The 15,503-nt window shown below is 40.6% G+C and overlaps 1 protein-coding gene across 2 annotated transcripts in view; it reads left to right on the forward strand.

Moving 5' to 3' along the window:
* Positions 1-15,503, forward strand: part of DDHD1 (DDHD domain containing 1) — a 54,928-nt gene that overhangs the window by 2,609 nt on the left and 36,816 nt on the right. For both annotated transcript variants that reach the window (XM_070749320.1, XM_070749319.1), the window contains exon 2: positions 11,224-11,394. In XM_070749320.1, coding sequence (XP_070605421.1) covers positions 11,224-11,394 — 171 coding nt within the window. The remainder of the gene's footprint in view (positions 1-11,223; positions 11,395-15,503) is intronic.

The raw sequence follows: 15,503 nt of genomic DNA on the forward strand, positions 1-15,503 counted from the left end.
TAAAAGAATCCAATTTTTAAAACTAAAATTAACAATCTAAAACCCTCATTCATTCAATCAAACCAAATATGTGTTCCATCCATTGGCAGGGGCTGATGTCTAATGTCCCCAAGCCTGTCTGCACAAGTAGGTCTTCAGACTCTTGCAGAAGGCAAGGAGGGTGGGGTCAGAACGAATCTCTGGGGGGAGCTGATTCCAGAGGGCTGGAGCCCCCACAGAGAAGGCTCTTCCCCTAGCACCCGCCAAGCATCATTGTCTAGTTATATGCCAAATTGACCTGGAAGGCTAAGTACACTACTCTAAACTTTGGACAAGAAAAATCAACTCCCTTACGTTCAGTACGCATTACTTCTCAACCGAACATGCATTTGTAAACTTAGGAGTCTATGTAAATGTGTTTGTTCCTTAAAAAAGGTTTGTAAGCATGTACCAAAGACATGATAAGCATAGGAGCCAGGTGAAGGATGAAGAAGAAGAATGTCCAGCATGGGTGTCCTTCCCCCCCCCCCCCCCGCCCCTTGCACTGGCCATTCTTCAAATATGCAGAATCACTGAACACTTGCTTCATCTTACAGACTCACTCTTCATCTGTCAACTAAGAAGAACAATTGTGTCTTCAATACATGTCGTCACCTTTTTTGTATATCATATTATTTTCTCCTGTTGTGGAGCACCTTCCCAAATTTGATAGTTTACGTTTAAATTTTGTTTCTTGTGTGTGTGTGTGTGTGTGTGTGTGTGTGTGTGTATGTTCCTAATTGAAAATGATCTATGTGTGTCTCTTTCTCTGTCTCTGTCTCTCTTTCACACACACACACACACTTCCTTATGCAAGTGTATGTCTATCCTATTGGATAACCTGAGGGTGTTCTTTGGTTGAGGGGCTTCAAAAATCTAACAAAACAACTAACTAAATAAAGTTGGTTTATCTCTTTAAAAATCTGCATCATTAGTTAGTATCGGTTGGCTCATTATTTAATTAAGCAACTAGCAATAAGGAATCTCGGGTTATGTTCGCCTTGTTGTGCAATTGTTAGTGTCCTGAAAAAGAAAGGTGAGATTTTTAAAGAACAAAGGCATTATAGGAACAACTTATGGATTTTGTGGAAGTGAATATTAAAGTTAGAAATGTATGTTCTGGTATACTGAACATTATTGCTGCAAGTTAGTTTTAGCTACATATTTTTCATCATCTTGGTTTTTAATGTCTTTGGCTTGCTATTTCTTAAACATTTTATGTGCTTATTTTATGTATTATACACACATGCATGTATATATGTATGTATGTATATACATGTATGTATGTATATACATGTATGTATGTATATACATACATATATATGTAATTAATTGGACCCAAAATGTTATGTATTGTTTTATTATATGTTGTGAGCCACCCCGAGTCCTTGGAGAGGGGCGGCATAAAAGTCCAATTAATAAATAAATAATAAATAAATTTTTGAGATGTGATGGGACAAAATTGGAAATGTTTTAAATGAGATAACCGTTTGGGGTTTTGGGTCATGTAACAGAACTGGGGAGGCAGCATGGCATACATAGATCTTACAGATTTCTTTACCTATGATTAAGGATTTTGCTCCTGAGATAGCAACATGTTAATACTAATATGCTATGGGCACAGTTTAGGCATCCTGCTGCCCAGCAGATTCTCTAACAGCCTGTGTTACCTTTTGCCGTGCTAGCAATAGTCCCAAAATAAAAGATGTGTAATTTCTAGGATCTACAGAACAAGCAAGTGAACTCTGTGTTCATGTTATAGTTTGTGCATCTCCACCTGTTGTGCCACTTATAGCACTATTACATCTCTCAAGAATAACTCACATCCCATTATTATTTCTTTGCACTATTGCTATGCACTCTACATGGTTTGCCATTAAAGGTCACTTGTTTGATTGACACAATACACCATGTTGAGTTTTGGCTGCTACAGAATGACATAAGTCTATGGAGAGGGGCGGCATACAAATCTAATAAATAAATAATAATAATAATAATCATCATCATCATCATCATCATCATCATCATCATCATCACCACATGAGATCTCTACTGGAGGCCCTGCAATGGCTTCCCATAAGTTTCCAGCTGCAATCAAAAGTGCTAGTTTTAATCTTTACAGTTCCACATGGTTTGGCACAGAGACCCTTATTTGATTCATGTGGTCCAAAAGACCTCAGTGGTGTTCTATGGCACTGTGAGTGGGTATTGGCCTGTGGAGTTGGCTGTGGCCTGATACCACAATCTCTTGAGTACCTCCTAAAATTGTGTTCTATTAAAAAAAATGATTATGTGATCCCTAGAAAATTAAAGTAGTTAACTTAAACGCAAGGCTTCATCTCTATAGGGATATCTACAATTGTTACATTTACCATCACTAATCTCATAATGTATGTCTGGATTGAAATTAGAACTGGACTCTAATGCCAGATTAGCATAGGGTTATAGTTTGTTCTTTCTTTGTTCAAATAGATGCTGGGAAGGGGATATGGATTTTTACTCTGGGCAAGAGTTTTTATAGTCAAATGGATTCTTGTTCCGGTGATATATTGACATAATATAATTCAGTGTGAAAAGATTTTGTGCAGTTCTTCGCCTCCCTAAATTATGATATATATAACATGACTACTTACAACGGGGAATCTTTGTATATTCATGAAGGTTTCTATAAAATCATGATATAGTAAATTTCCAACTACATAGGAGGGTATATGTGTGTATATGAAGTCTCATTGATTCCATGCAGTCATAATATATCCATGGAGATTGCCTTCAATAATGTTTCTTTCATGACTCAGGAAAGGAAGGGCCGATTTTCCACATACTAAATTGTGTGTATTGGAATGTGATACATTTGAAAGAACATGATGAACAGCGCAGTTGAATATTTGCCACAGTAAATTGCATAGTGTTAGTTGTTGCTTGTAAGCTTTCTTATACTGTACTGTATTCACATCTGTCAAATCAGCATCTTTGTTTTGGTCTGGGTTCTCTTACTGCTTTATTATTCTTGTGCTATCCAGAGAAATTCAGTCTTTTCCTCTGACATGAAAAGGAAGTATAGCATAGTTTCATTTACACTGATCCTGAGATATTATGTTTGTATATATTTGTTTTATTATATCTCTTGTAGTCTTTCAGAGGACACATGAAAATTGTTAGGTTCTCTAGGTTGATGTACACTCCCCTTTGTTGACAGCGTAGATTACTGTAAATGGGAGCTGGCATAACAACATAATTTTCCAATGAGTCTGATGAAATTTTACTGTTCTGTAAAAGCTGGTTGCTTTTAAAGAAGTACATAAAGGCTGTTTGTTCCTCTATGTCGTTTCAAGACCAAGAAAGATGTACTGTACTAGCAAAGGGTTTTATAGTGGTATACTTTAGGGCCTTTGTTTGGACTGTTAATAAGAAGAGAAAAATAATTTTCTATGTATTTAAAACAGGAAGTTACTGACACTAATTAACAATGTACAACATAAATACTAAATCTTTTAAATAACTACCCTCTTTCCCCGATAGTAAGACACCCCCGATTGTAAGACGTATCGGGGGTTTCAGGGGGGTCGGCTAATATAAGCCGTACCCCGAAAGTAAGACATATGTCTTACTTTCGGGGAAACACGGGGGTATTGCCGGGGGGGGGAGCCCGATGACGTCGCTTCCAAGCTCCCCGCGTGCCCTTCGCCTCGCCGCGGCGCCACCGCCTCTTCCCCGGCTTGGCAAAGCGAAGGACGGCGCTGGTCCGAAGCGAGCTGAGCGGGCGGCGGCTTGCAGCGAAGGCGCTCGTCCCAGCAACCGAGTCCTGCCGAGGCTCGGCTGCAAGCGGCCAGCGAGGCCGACCAGCTCCGAGGCGAGCGGCCGGAGCTGCGCCCTCCTTCGCCCGCCTCCTTTCCGGCAGGCAGGTGGGGCTGCCCAACTGCGCAGAGCGGCTCCTCCCCTCCAGACACACGCTTCCCCGACACGCGTCTGTGGCTCCACGCGTGCACGCCGCTTGGAGCCCTGAGGTTGAACTTGGAAAAGGGCTCACGAGGCTCCTGACCCGCGGCTGCCCTTCTGGACTCTGGGGAGATGCCTTCGGGAACGCAACCCTTTCAATTTTTTTCCAATGTAAGACATACCCCGAAAGTAAGACGTAGTGGGGCTTTTGGGGGTAAAAAGAAAGTAAGACACTTTCTTACTTTCGGGGAAACACGGTAAAGTATACCATACAAACTATGGCCAGTTGGATCATCATTTTGGAAATATTTCCTTATCAGATTCTTTAATCCCTGCAACAATGGCAGAGCTTCTAATTTACTGTGTTGACTGGAAAAGTTGGGATACATTCAGATGTGTATTTGCCTTGGAAAACCACCCAAGTTGAATTGTAGAACATAGTCAAACATCAACACAGGAAATGTTTTATGACATTTTGAATTATGCCATAAATAGTTTAGTCCACGTTGAACTAGATAGCACAGATAAAGATCAATACAGTAAATGTTTATTACATTTGCATTATGTCATAACTTGCTTTATGATAATGTTTAAGTTATGAAATGTTTAATTACGTTCGCCAAATTTCAGTTCCACAAGAGCCAAGGGTCCTGGATTTTGAATGCATTCTTTAAGTTAGCCCATTTGAAATATCTTGGTTCTAAAGTGTTGCCTATTGACGTACCATTTTGCCCAGTTAAAGATTAGAATCAAATTTTATTACAGAAGTATAGAGTTAGAGTCCACACTAGTAGATAAACCATTAAACAGCCAGAACAAATGCACTGTCCCCAAAATAGTCTGTTATAGATCAGTGATGGCGAACCTTTTTTGCCTTGGGTGCTGAAAGTGCATGTAAGGGCGCTATCATGCACGCACACATACCCACACCCATAATATAATTCACCCTGTGCACGTGCAAACAACAGCCCTCCATGTGCTGTCACATCCCCCACACGTGCCATAGGTTTGCCATCACAGTTATAGGTAATCCTCAATTTATTATACAAGTCTACAAAAAAAATTGTTTTGTAATCATCGCCGTTGACCTTGTATTTTTCGGAATATTTTTTTGTTCTGATTTCAAAAATGTATATAGTTTTTCTGCAGCAGATATGGTTTGAAGGGTATGAAAGGGTTAATATTGATTTGTTTGACTAAGTTAAAAGAAGAAAATAGTTACTGTACATCTAGTTGCCCTTACTAGACTTTTGCTGACAACCATTGATTGATATAGCATTCGGAATTTGTTATCTTTATTTAAAATCATTACATTTTGACTCTATTGATTCTACTATTCAAGGAGTAACTGAATAATATATAACCTCCATTGTTTTTGTCAAAATATTGCATGTAAAAGCTGAAGCAGGCAAGGTAGGAACCACAGTGCTCAAATCAGCCCAAACACTGAATAAATATTGAGTAGGTGCCACATATTCTTGAAGCTGAGAAAAGAATGACCCAAAATCTTATTAATTTGGAATGACTAAGTAAAAGGCTTAGGATATAAACCTGTGACTTATAAGATTTATAGGATTTGATGTTTGTGCTTGGGCAGACATAAATCTTTATATGCATAACTTGATTTTTATTTCCAATAAAGCAATTTATTTAGCTATGACTAAATTGTAAAGCTTCTGTTATTGTTGAATATGTACTTGAGTTTCTGAAAGAACAGATTTAATATACATCTGAAGTCTGACGCTGTTTGCCATGAGAATCAATTTCTCATACAAGAACATTTCTAAAATTTATGATAAAATTGGGATTCTGTGGTTTGTGCTGCTAGATATCACACACTGACATTTTTACTGTCTCTTAAAACTCATATTCTTAGAGTTTCATTTGTGACACTTTGGTGACAATTTACATGGTGAACGTTCTTTTTCACTTAGTAGGAAAACATTTTATAGAACAAGTAACAATTTCCACCAGAGCATTCACCCATATTTTTTCTGCAATTTTTCTACAAATACTACTTTCAAATACTACTTAAGACTTACACAAGTTGTTTCTTGGTGTCTATTGAATTACAAATAGTCCTCGACTTAAGGACCACAATTGAGCCCAAAATGTCTGCTGCTAATTGAGACATTTTTTACAACCTTTCTTGCCATAGTTGTTAGGTAAATCACTGCAGTTGTTAATGTTGGTAACACGGTTGTTAAGTGAATCTGGGTTCCCCATTGACTTTGCTTGTGAGAAAGTTGCAAAAGGTGATCACATGACCTCTGGATACTGCAACCATCACATTTATTTCTACATGGGGCTGCCTCTAAAGAGTGTTTGGAAACTTCGGAAACTTCAAATTGTGCAGAATGCAGCTGCGTGAGCAGTCATGGGTCTCCCCAGATATACTCTAGTTTCTCCAACACTCTGCGGCCTGCATTGGCTGTCGATTGGTTTCCGGACACAATTCAAAGTGTTGGTGATGACCTATAAAGCCCTACATGGCTTCGGACCAGATTACTTACAGGACCGCCTTCTGCTGCACAAATCCCAGCGGCCGATTAGGTCCCACAGAGTTGGCCTTCTCCAAGTCCCGTCGACCGGACAATGTCGTCTGGCGGGACCTAGGGGGAAGAGCCTTCTCTGTGGCAGCCCCAGCCCTCTGGAATCAACTCCCCCCAGAGATCAGAACTGCCCCCACCCTCCTTGCCTTTTGTAAGCAATTAAAGAGCCACCTATGTCGTCAGGCATGGGGAAATTAAAATACCACTGAGCTTATATTGTTTATGTATGGTATGATTGTGTTGGATGGTTTTAATAATGGGTTTTTAGATGTCTTTTAATATATTGGATTTGTCACATTGTTGTTTTTGTTGTGAGCCACTCCGAGTCTCTGGAGAGGGGCGGCATACAAATCTAATTAATAATAATAATAATAATAATAATAATAATAATAATAACAACGACGACATGGAGCTGAATACTGTTGAAATATAAATGCTTCATTGTCTTGGAAAAGATGATGTGTGGCTTCAGCTTGGGCTCAAGTGTTTCATTAATATATTTTTGGCCATTTATGTTCCCATTAATCACACAAACTCTGCCCACACCTTTTGGTGTAATACAAGTCCAGTTCATAACACTGACTGGGTGTTTCACGGTACATGTAATGCAGTCAGGATGCAAATCTCCGATTCTTCTCCTTATATATTTTATGCCATCACTATCAAACAAGGAGATCTTGGTCTCATCACTCCAAATAACACTGTCCCATTGTTCCTCTGTCTGCATAACATGGGTTTTAGCCTAGTTTAATCTTTTCAACCTTTGTTTGAGAGATAAAAGTAGCTTTTTAAAAAGTTATAATCTATAACCTAAGTCACTGCATTCTGGGTGAACTGTAATCTCTGAATGCTGTTCAAAGGCAGCCCCAAATACAGTGCCTTGCAAGATCATTTGATAGACTAAGGCATGAATGACAATTAATAATGCCTCAAGTTCCAGAAAGTCAAAATGAGTACGTATATAAGATGAGTTAGTCACAGGTGTCATCAATTTCTCAAGCAGAAGCTGTAAATCTGAGATTGTAAGCCCCCAGAATGTGACTTTCCTCCTCCTGTGGGAGTGCAAATCAAATTTAAGAATGGAATCCTTCTGGAATCAGTAGACCTTTGAACCCAATGTCACTCAGTCTTTAAGAAATTTAATCTCAGCTTGTTCCTCTCCATTCAAATCTGGTTAGACACCAGTCACCTGGTTTGCAGTTTGATTTTGCAGCCAGAGGTCAAGATGTGAAAATTAGCATTCTGATGAAATCTACCACCATACTACTAGATGATGTCCCACAGAAGTTTCACATACTGTGTTTCCCCGAAATATGGCCTTGGCCTTATTATCGGAAATGGGGGTGGGGTATTATTTTAAGGATGCAGTAGGCAGCAAGCGTGGGACTGGATGTCCCATTGCTACTGCCTCCTCTCCCTGTTCTTGGCACTGGCCAAACGGCTGGCCCACCATCACTGCCTCATGGAACAGGACTTTGCAAGGCCTGTTGTTCTGTTGCATGCACAAACTGCAGGACTGCCACGAGCTTCATCATTCATTCATTCATTCATTCATTCAGTCATTCATTCATTTATTGGATTTGTATGCCGCCCCTCTCCGGACACTCGGAGCGACTAACAACAATGATAAAAACAGCATGTAACAATCCAATCCAATACTAAAATAACTAAAAAAACCCTTATTATAAAAACCAAACATAAATACAGACATACCATGTGTAAATTGTAAAGGCCTAGGGGAAAAGAGTATCTCAGTTCCCCCATGCCTGGCGGCAGAGGTAGGTTTTAAGAAGCTTACGAAAGGCGAGGAGGGTGGGGGCAACTCTAATCTCTGGGGGGAGTTAGTTCCAGAGGGCCGGGGCCGCCACAGAGAAGGCTCTTCCCCTGGGTCCCGCCAAGCGACATTGTTTAGTTGACGGGACCCGGAGAAGACCCACTCTGTGGGACCTAACTGGTCGTTGGGATTCGTGCAGTAGAAGGCGGTCCCTGAGATAATCTGGTCCGGTGCCATGAAGGGCTTTATAGGTCATAACCAACACTTTGAATTGTGACTGGAAACTGATTGGCAACCAACGCAGACTGCGGAGTGTTGGTGTAACATGGGCATATTTGGAAAAGCCCATGATTGCTCTCGTAGCTGCATTCTGCACGATCTGAAATTTCCGAACACTTTTCAAAGGTAGCCCCATGTAGACACCATTGCAGTAGTCAAGCCTCGAGGTGATGAGGGCATGAGTGACTTTGAGCAATGACTCCCTGTCCAAATAGGGCCGCAACTGGTGCACCAGGCGAACCTGGGCAAACGCCCCCCTCGCCACAGCCAAAAGATGTTTCTCTAATGTGAGCTGTGGATCGAGGAGGATGTCCAAGTTACGGACCCTCTCTGAGGGGGTCATACCGGCATACTGGTGTCCTGCTCCTCACGTCTGTGCCGGCATAGTGTTGCCGTTCGTGCATGCAATGACACAACAAGCCTTGCAGAGTCCTGCTCCACAGGGCAACAGTGGTGTGACGAGTCTCACAGAGACTCATTTCTGGCAAGTGTGATGTTGGGCCGCAAAATGCATGTTCTATCTGAGACTTGTAGCTCTGTTGAGTTCCTCGGCGTTGTGTCCAGGGAAGCCCATTGTAAAAAAAAACTTATCTCGAGTTTGCACAGCGTGCAGGACTGCCTTGCCGCTTCCTCATAGGCAGGAATGCATTTCAAAATGCCACCAGTGGCAGAGCCCAGAGAAGCTGAGCCAGTCCTCCGGGGTGTTCACACACTTTCATTTCGCTTGCGCTCTCTCTCCCCCCCCCCCAAAAAAGAGTGCCCACTGCAAAAAGAGTGGCTCCTGGCTGGGAGAGAGTGGGTGAGTGAGTGAGAGAGAGCAAGTGAGAGGCAGGGGCACACAGGCACCGACACAAGATGCACACACACCATGGAAACTTTATTTTGCATGGGTGGAAAGGGATAAGGTCAATGAAGACATCAAGAAGAAATTGTCTAGAACTCTGACCTGGCTGGGGCTATGAATAAGAAAGAACTGAGGGAAGGGGGGGAGTGGGTTAAGGGTGAAAGTTTGAAAATTATAAAAATAAATACTGTATATATAAAAAAGATACACACACACCATTGGACTGGTTCAGCTCCTCTGGGGTATTATTGTTGTTGTTGTTGTTGTTGTTGTTGTTGTTATTATTATTATTATTATTATTATTATTATTATTATTATTATTATTATTATGAAATGCACTCCTGCCTGTGAAGAGGTGGTGAGGCAGTCCTGCAGGCTGTGTGAACTCACAAGAAGTTTTCTCTATAGCCATCATAGCAGGAGGGGGGGAGCCCCATTCTGCACCTGACAGCAACATGGAGAGATGAGAGGTGTGAAAGTGCTCTTCCACCTGTTCACCCTGGGATCTGCTTCCCTGCACCTCTGGCTTGGTGGACTACTCTTCTCAGCGGACTCCGTAGCAGGGCCCTCCTGCTGCCTCGCACTGCTGGGCATTAGTTAACATCAAACATTTCCTCCCGCTGGATGAGTTGCTGCCGCCGCCGCCTTTCCAAGGAAAGGATGGGGGGCTTGGATGGAGAGCGTCTGCCTCTGTTGCCCCCACTCGGGCTCGGCCCGGGTGCATGGGGCATGTCCCTCCCTTTCCCCGGAAAGTAGTTGGAGTGGCTTATTGGGGTGGGACTTATTTTAGCGCATGCCCTGAAAAGCCCTATTGCGCTTAATATCAGAACATGTCTTATTGTGGGGAAAACATGATAGATGTTGAATAGGAGCATGGAGAATATTGAGAGCCCTGAGTCTTTTTACACTTGAGTGGTTTGGAACATTATGTGTCTCTTGAAGCTTCCCTTCAGGAAGGAGAAATATTGCAAAACAGCATCCTCCACATCTAACTCCAGAGATGGCTCAGTTCTGTCTATAAGCAACTGGTGTCAAATCCTGTGTTGACAGGTTTATGGCTATCCTGATTTCATGGACTCCAGAGTTGCCTTTGACTTTTTCCCCCAGAGAAAATGAGCTGAAGTTCCTAAGTCCAATATGTCTCAAGAACTCCATCCCTCTAGTAAATTCCAGCAGTTCCAGCATCAAGGAGGAAGATGAGATGAGTTCAGGTGGTCCTTTACTTACCACCATTTGTTTAGTGAATGTTACAACAGTCCTGTTTTTCAATTTGTGACCATTGCAGCTTCCCCATGGTCATGTGATCAAAATTTGGACACTTGACAACTGACATGTATTTATGACAGTTGCGGGATGACTTTCCGATCAGCAAAGTTAATGGAAAAGTCAGATTCACTTGCCAACTGTGGTATTAACTTAACAACTGCAGTGATTCACTTAACAATCGTGACAAGAAAAGTAGTGAAATAGGACAAAATTTACATTAAAAACTATTTTGCTTAGCAGTGAAAATTGTGGGCTCACTTGTGGTCATAAGTTGAGGACTACCCGTATTTTGTACCGATAGCCCTCAAGTGACATTGATCACTTACCAGTTTCATCCTTATTAGGAATCATCAGACAAAGAGAGCCTAATAATGAAATTATTTTCTTATTATTGATTGTTTACTAGACAGCCGGGTTCTATTATAATATGCTGTATAATCGTAGAGGGAAAAATAACATTGAAATTGATATGCTGTCTGTTGTTATAGATTCAACAACATTGTTGTGGCCTACATTGGATCTTAATTTCATTCTTTTTCTTTCCATTTTAGAATCTGAAAAGATTCCTGTGATGCGGGGACAATGGTTTATTGACGGCACATGGCAACCACTAGAAGAAGAAGAAAGTAATCTGATAGAAGAGGAGCATCTTCGCTGTTTCAAAGGGCAACAGATGCAGAACTTTGACACAACTGTCTCAAAACCTATAGATAGAAAAGAGGGTAAGATTGACTCCCGAAAATTTGCTGATACTCTTTGTTATGGTGGTCATACCTTTTGCAGGATATCTGATAATTAGGTAATTACATTTATATTTCCACATTAAGGGGCAGGACGTCTCCTAGAATAACAGAGAGAAGTCTTTCTCAGCTTACATAGAATTGCCAGAAACTGTTCTTCCATGAATATATCTTCTGAGACATTTCTAAATCAACAATGTGATGCAACAAATATATATTAAGATATAGCATTTCTATAAATCTACTTAGTTGCTTGCTTTTAATATCTGAAAAATGTAGTAACTTGAATAATATTTTTAAAAAATCCATTCAATTAGCTCTTAGTATACAGCTAAGAAAAATGATCCATCTATCTTAAGTAGACTTGTTTTGTTTTTCTTTTCCATAGAATAAAATTGTAAGTGATCAGACTGAATCTGGACAAACCACTTGCTCTGTTCTGAATAATAATAGTTTGCACTAGTTTGGTGGTATAGAAAAGTTAATTAAATACTTACTTGACTGGTCAACTATTCAAGAAAGCTAAAATTGTGCTGGCGGTACTTTGTTTTTAAATTTCATGAAATTATCATGAATTAACAAAGGGAGAACTCTGTCTTTAATTCCAGTGTGTACAGAGTACTATTTTTCAACCACAGTAAGTTTAAGATGCATGGACTTCAACTCCCAGAATTTCCCCCATAATTCCCCAGCCAATTAGAACTTTGAGAGTTGCAGTCCTTGCATCTCAAAATTGGGGAGGTTGAGAGATACTGATCTGAAGTGAGTCAAAACAGATTGATTCTATTAATTACGCTGCACTTAAAAGCTCAGTGCAGATTAACATAAATTTTGCTTAATTGTTACTTTGTAATTAATTGCAATCTTCTTAAGAAATCATTGTTTAGATCAGAGTTGTCGAACTGGATTTCTTCGAGCACCAGTTCTCCACGCGCTGGCCATGTAGGGGGAGTGGAGATGGCACTGGTGCCTCCTGCAGCACTTGGCCAGCCAAAACAGGGCATGAGGGTTTCAAACGTGGCCCCCATGCCCCATTTTGTCTGCCAGAGGCAGGGCAGGCCAGTCCTTTACTATTTCTAAATTGGCCCTATGGGCCAGATTTAAGCACCCCATGGATCGGATCTGGCCCAGTGACCTTGAGTTTGACACCCCTGGTTTAGATGATCTGTTTCTGCAGTTTACACAAGTGTTAAATCTGATTAATGATTAAATTATTTTATTGATCTTATTAAGGCAGAGTTTGAAAAATTAAAAAAAACAGTTTGGTCATATCTCCTTGGCCAGTCACATTTTAAATCTTAACGGACTGTTTGATAAATCTCAAAAAATAGCTGCATTTGAACCATTTATCTTCAGCAAAGATATCAGACTGGTCCATTCTCAAAAACTTGATACTTTTGTGCAATTGTTTAGATTTTAGCCTTTTTTTCAGCATCAAACTGAAATTCAGGCTACGAAACAGATTACAAAAAATGATCATGCTATTAAACTTATTAGCAGAGAAAATACAAAGAAATAGCAGAATAACAGAGTTCAAAGGGACCTTGTAGGTCATTTAGTCCAGTCCCCACCCAAGCAGGAGACCATACAACAGTGATGGCAAACCTATGGCATGGGTGACACAGGTGGCACGCGGAGCCATATCTGCTGGCACGTGAGCCATTGCCCTAGCTCAACTCCAACATGCATATGTGTGCCAGCTAGCTGATTTTTGGTTTGCACAGAGGCTCTGGGAGGGCGTTTTTGGCTTCCTGAGAGCCTCCAGGGGGATGGGGCAGGGAGGGAAGCCTTTGGAGCCTGGGAAGGATGAAACACAAACCTACTGGGCCCACCAGAAGTTGGAGGTTGGAGGAAGCTGTTTTCACCCTCCCCAGGCATTGAATTATGGGTGTGGGCACTTGCACATTTGCAATAGCACACATAGACGCTCTTTTGGCACCCAAGGAAAAAAAGGTTGGCCATCACTGCCTTATACCATTCCTGACAGACAACAGTCCAGTCTCTTCTTCTCCTATATGTCGTTTCACTGACTGCCTTATTAAGCAACTGTTCAAATCTACAACAGTGCTCAGCAAGTAAAACTTCTGCACTAAGCATTACTAAGATTAAATCCAAAGTAGATTAACTTACTTTTTGAAGTATACATTTTTTTCTGTAAACTTTTAAATTTGACTCGTAAAGCCATGACAAATCTCTTTCTGAGTTACATAATTAATATTACAATAATTTTAGGGCTTAACAAACATCAAAATTACCTTTTTTCTGTTTTGAATTCTACTTAATACTGTTAAAGTGAGTGCAACAAATGCTGTTGGAAAGATTAAAATAAGATATTACTGTATTTTTCTGACTATAATTTGTGGCCTTGCAGTAAACAGCAAATAGTCTGGTCAGCTTCAGCACAGCCTGATTTAGCATGAGCAGCTAATCAACAGTTGGATTGGCCTGCCAGATTACCACCTATCAGCTGTTCCAGGCTACAGGGATCCCACTGCCTGTCGCCACTGTCATCGCCCATCGCTGCCGCCACCTTTTGCCATCTATACATGCCCTGTTTTTGGCCTCTGCTTCTCATTTTTGTCATCCATGTGCCCCATTTTTGCCCTCCACATATCTGGTTTTCACCTGCCTACACTGCCACCTGGAACAGGATGAAAATGGAGCATGGCGAGGCCAAAAATAGGGTATGCGAAGGCCAAAAGTGGGGCAGATGGAGCAAAAAAACAGGACATAGGGCGTGTGGAGGCGGCGATAGGCTATACTGATCTCTGAAGCCTGGAATAGTTGATAGGCAGCATTCCAGGAGGCAGATCCAACCGCCAATCAGCTGCCCTTCAGGCTGTGCTGAAGCTGACCTTGCTGTTTGCTGCAAGGAGGCAAATTGCTTGGAGGCAGAGGGCGCCTCTTGCCATGCTGGTGGATAGGCAGGGCTTCGGCAATATTCGCTCTATAAGATACACAGACATTTCCACCCACTTTTTGGGGGTGGGGGGAAGAGTGCAATTTATACACCAAAATATGGTATATAAAGTGATATAAATAATTTATCTCTGTGAAACATGATAGATCACAGATTTTTTTTAAATAGATTATATATGTGTTAGTGTTAGTGTCAAGATAACTGCAGAGTAGTTTTTATTTTGGGATTGAATCATTTTAGTTAATTTGCAACTACAATTGAACCCAATATTTCTATTGCTAAGCAAGATGTTTGTTAAGTGAGTTTTGCTCCATTTTATGACCTTTCTTGCTATAGTAAATCTCTGTAGTTAGTAATTATGTTCTTAAGTGAATCCAGTTTCCCCATTGATTTTGCTTTTCAAAGTGATCACATGACCCTGGGACATTGCAGCCATCATAAATAGGAGCCAGTTGCCAAGCATCCAAATTTTGATCATGTGAACGTGGGGGATGCTACAACAGTCATAAGTGTGAAAAATGTTCACAAGTTATTTTTTTCTATGCTGTTGTAACTTTGAATGGTAATCTGTATAGTCTGGAGGACAGAAGGAAAAGGGGGGACATGATCGAAACATTTAAATATGTTAAAGGGTTAAATAAGGTTCAGGAGGGAAGTGTTTTTAATAGGAAAGTGAACACAAGAACAAGGGGACACAATCTGAAGTTAGTTGGAAAGATCAAAAGCAACATGAGAAAATATTATTTTACTGCAAGAGTAGTAGATACTTGGAACAAACTTCCAGCAGAAGTGGTTGGTAAATCCACAGTAACTGAATTTAAACATGCCTGGGATAAACATATATCCATCCTAAGATAAAATAGAGGAAATAGTATATGGGCAGACTAGATGGATCATGAGGTCTTTCTCTGCCGTCAGTCTTCTATGTTTCTATGTTTCTATGTAACTAAGTGAACTTTTGTAAATAAAAAATATCTCTATTTAGCTATTTCTAAAAATTTCCTTCAGCCTTTGCTTTTCACTGTTCTTGCATAAAACTACCAAAAGCATTTTTAAATTACTGCTTTACCTGCATTAACTTGAGCAGCTGTCAAAAATGTTGTGACCTCATCTACATCTAAATTGATTGTGACTCATAATTTAAGAACTCTTGCCTTGAAGCAAAATAATA

The sequence above is a fragment of the Erythrolamprus reginae genome, chromosome 1 (genome assembly GCF_031021105.1).
Source record: "Erythrolamprus reginae isolate rEryReg1 chromosome 1, rEryReg1.hap1, whole genome shotgun sequence".
Taxonomy (NCBI): Eukaryota; Metazoa; Chordata; class Lepidosauria; order Squamata; family Dipsadidae; genus Erythrolamprus; species Erythrolamprus reginae.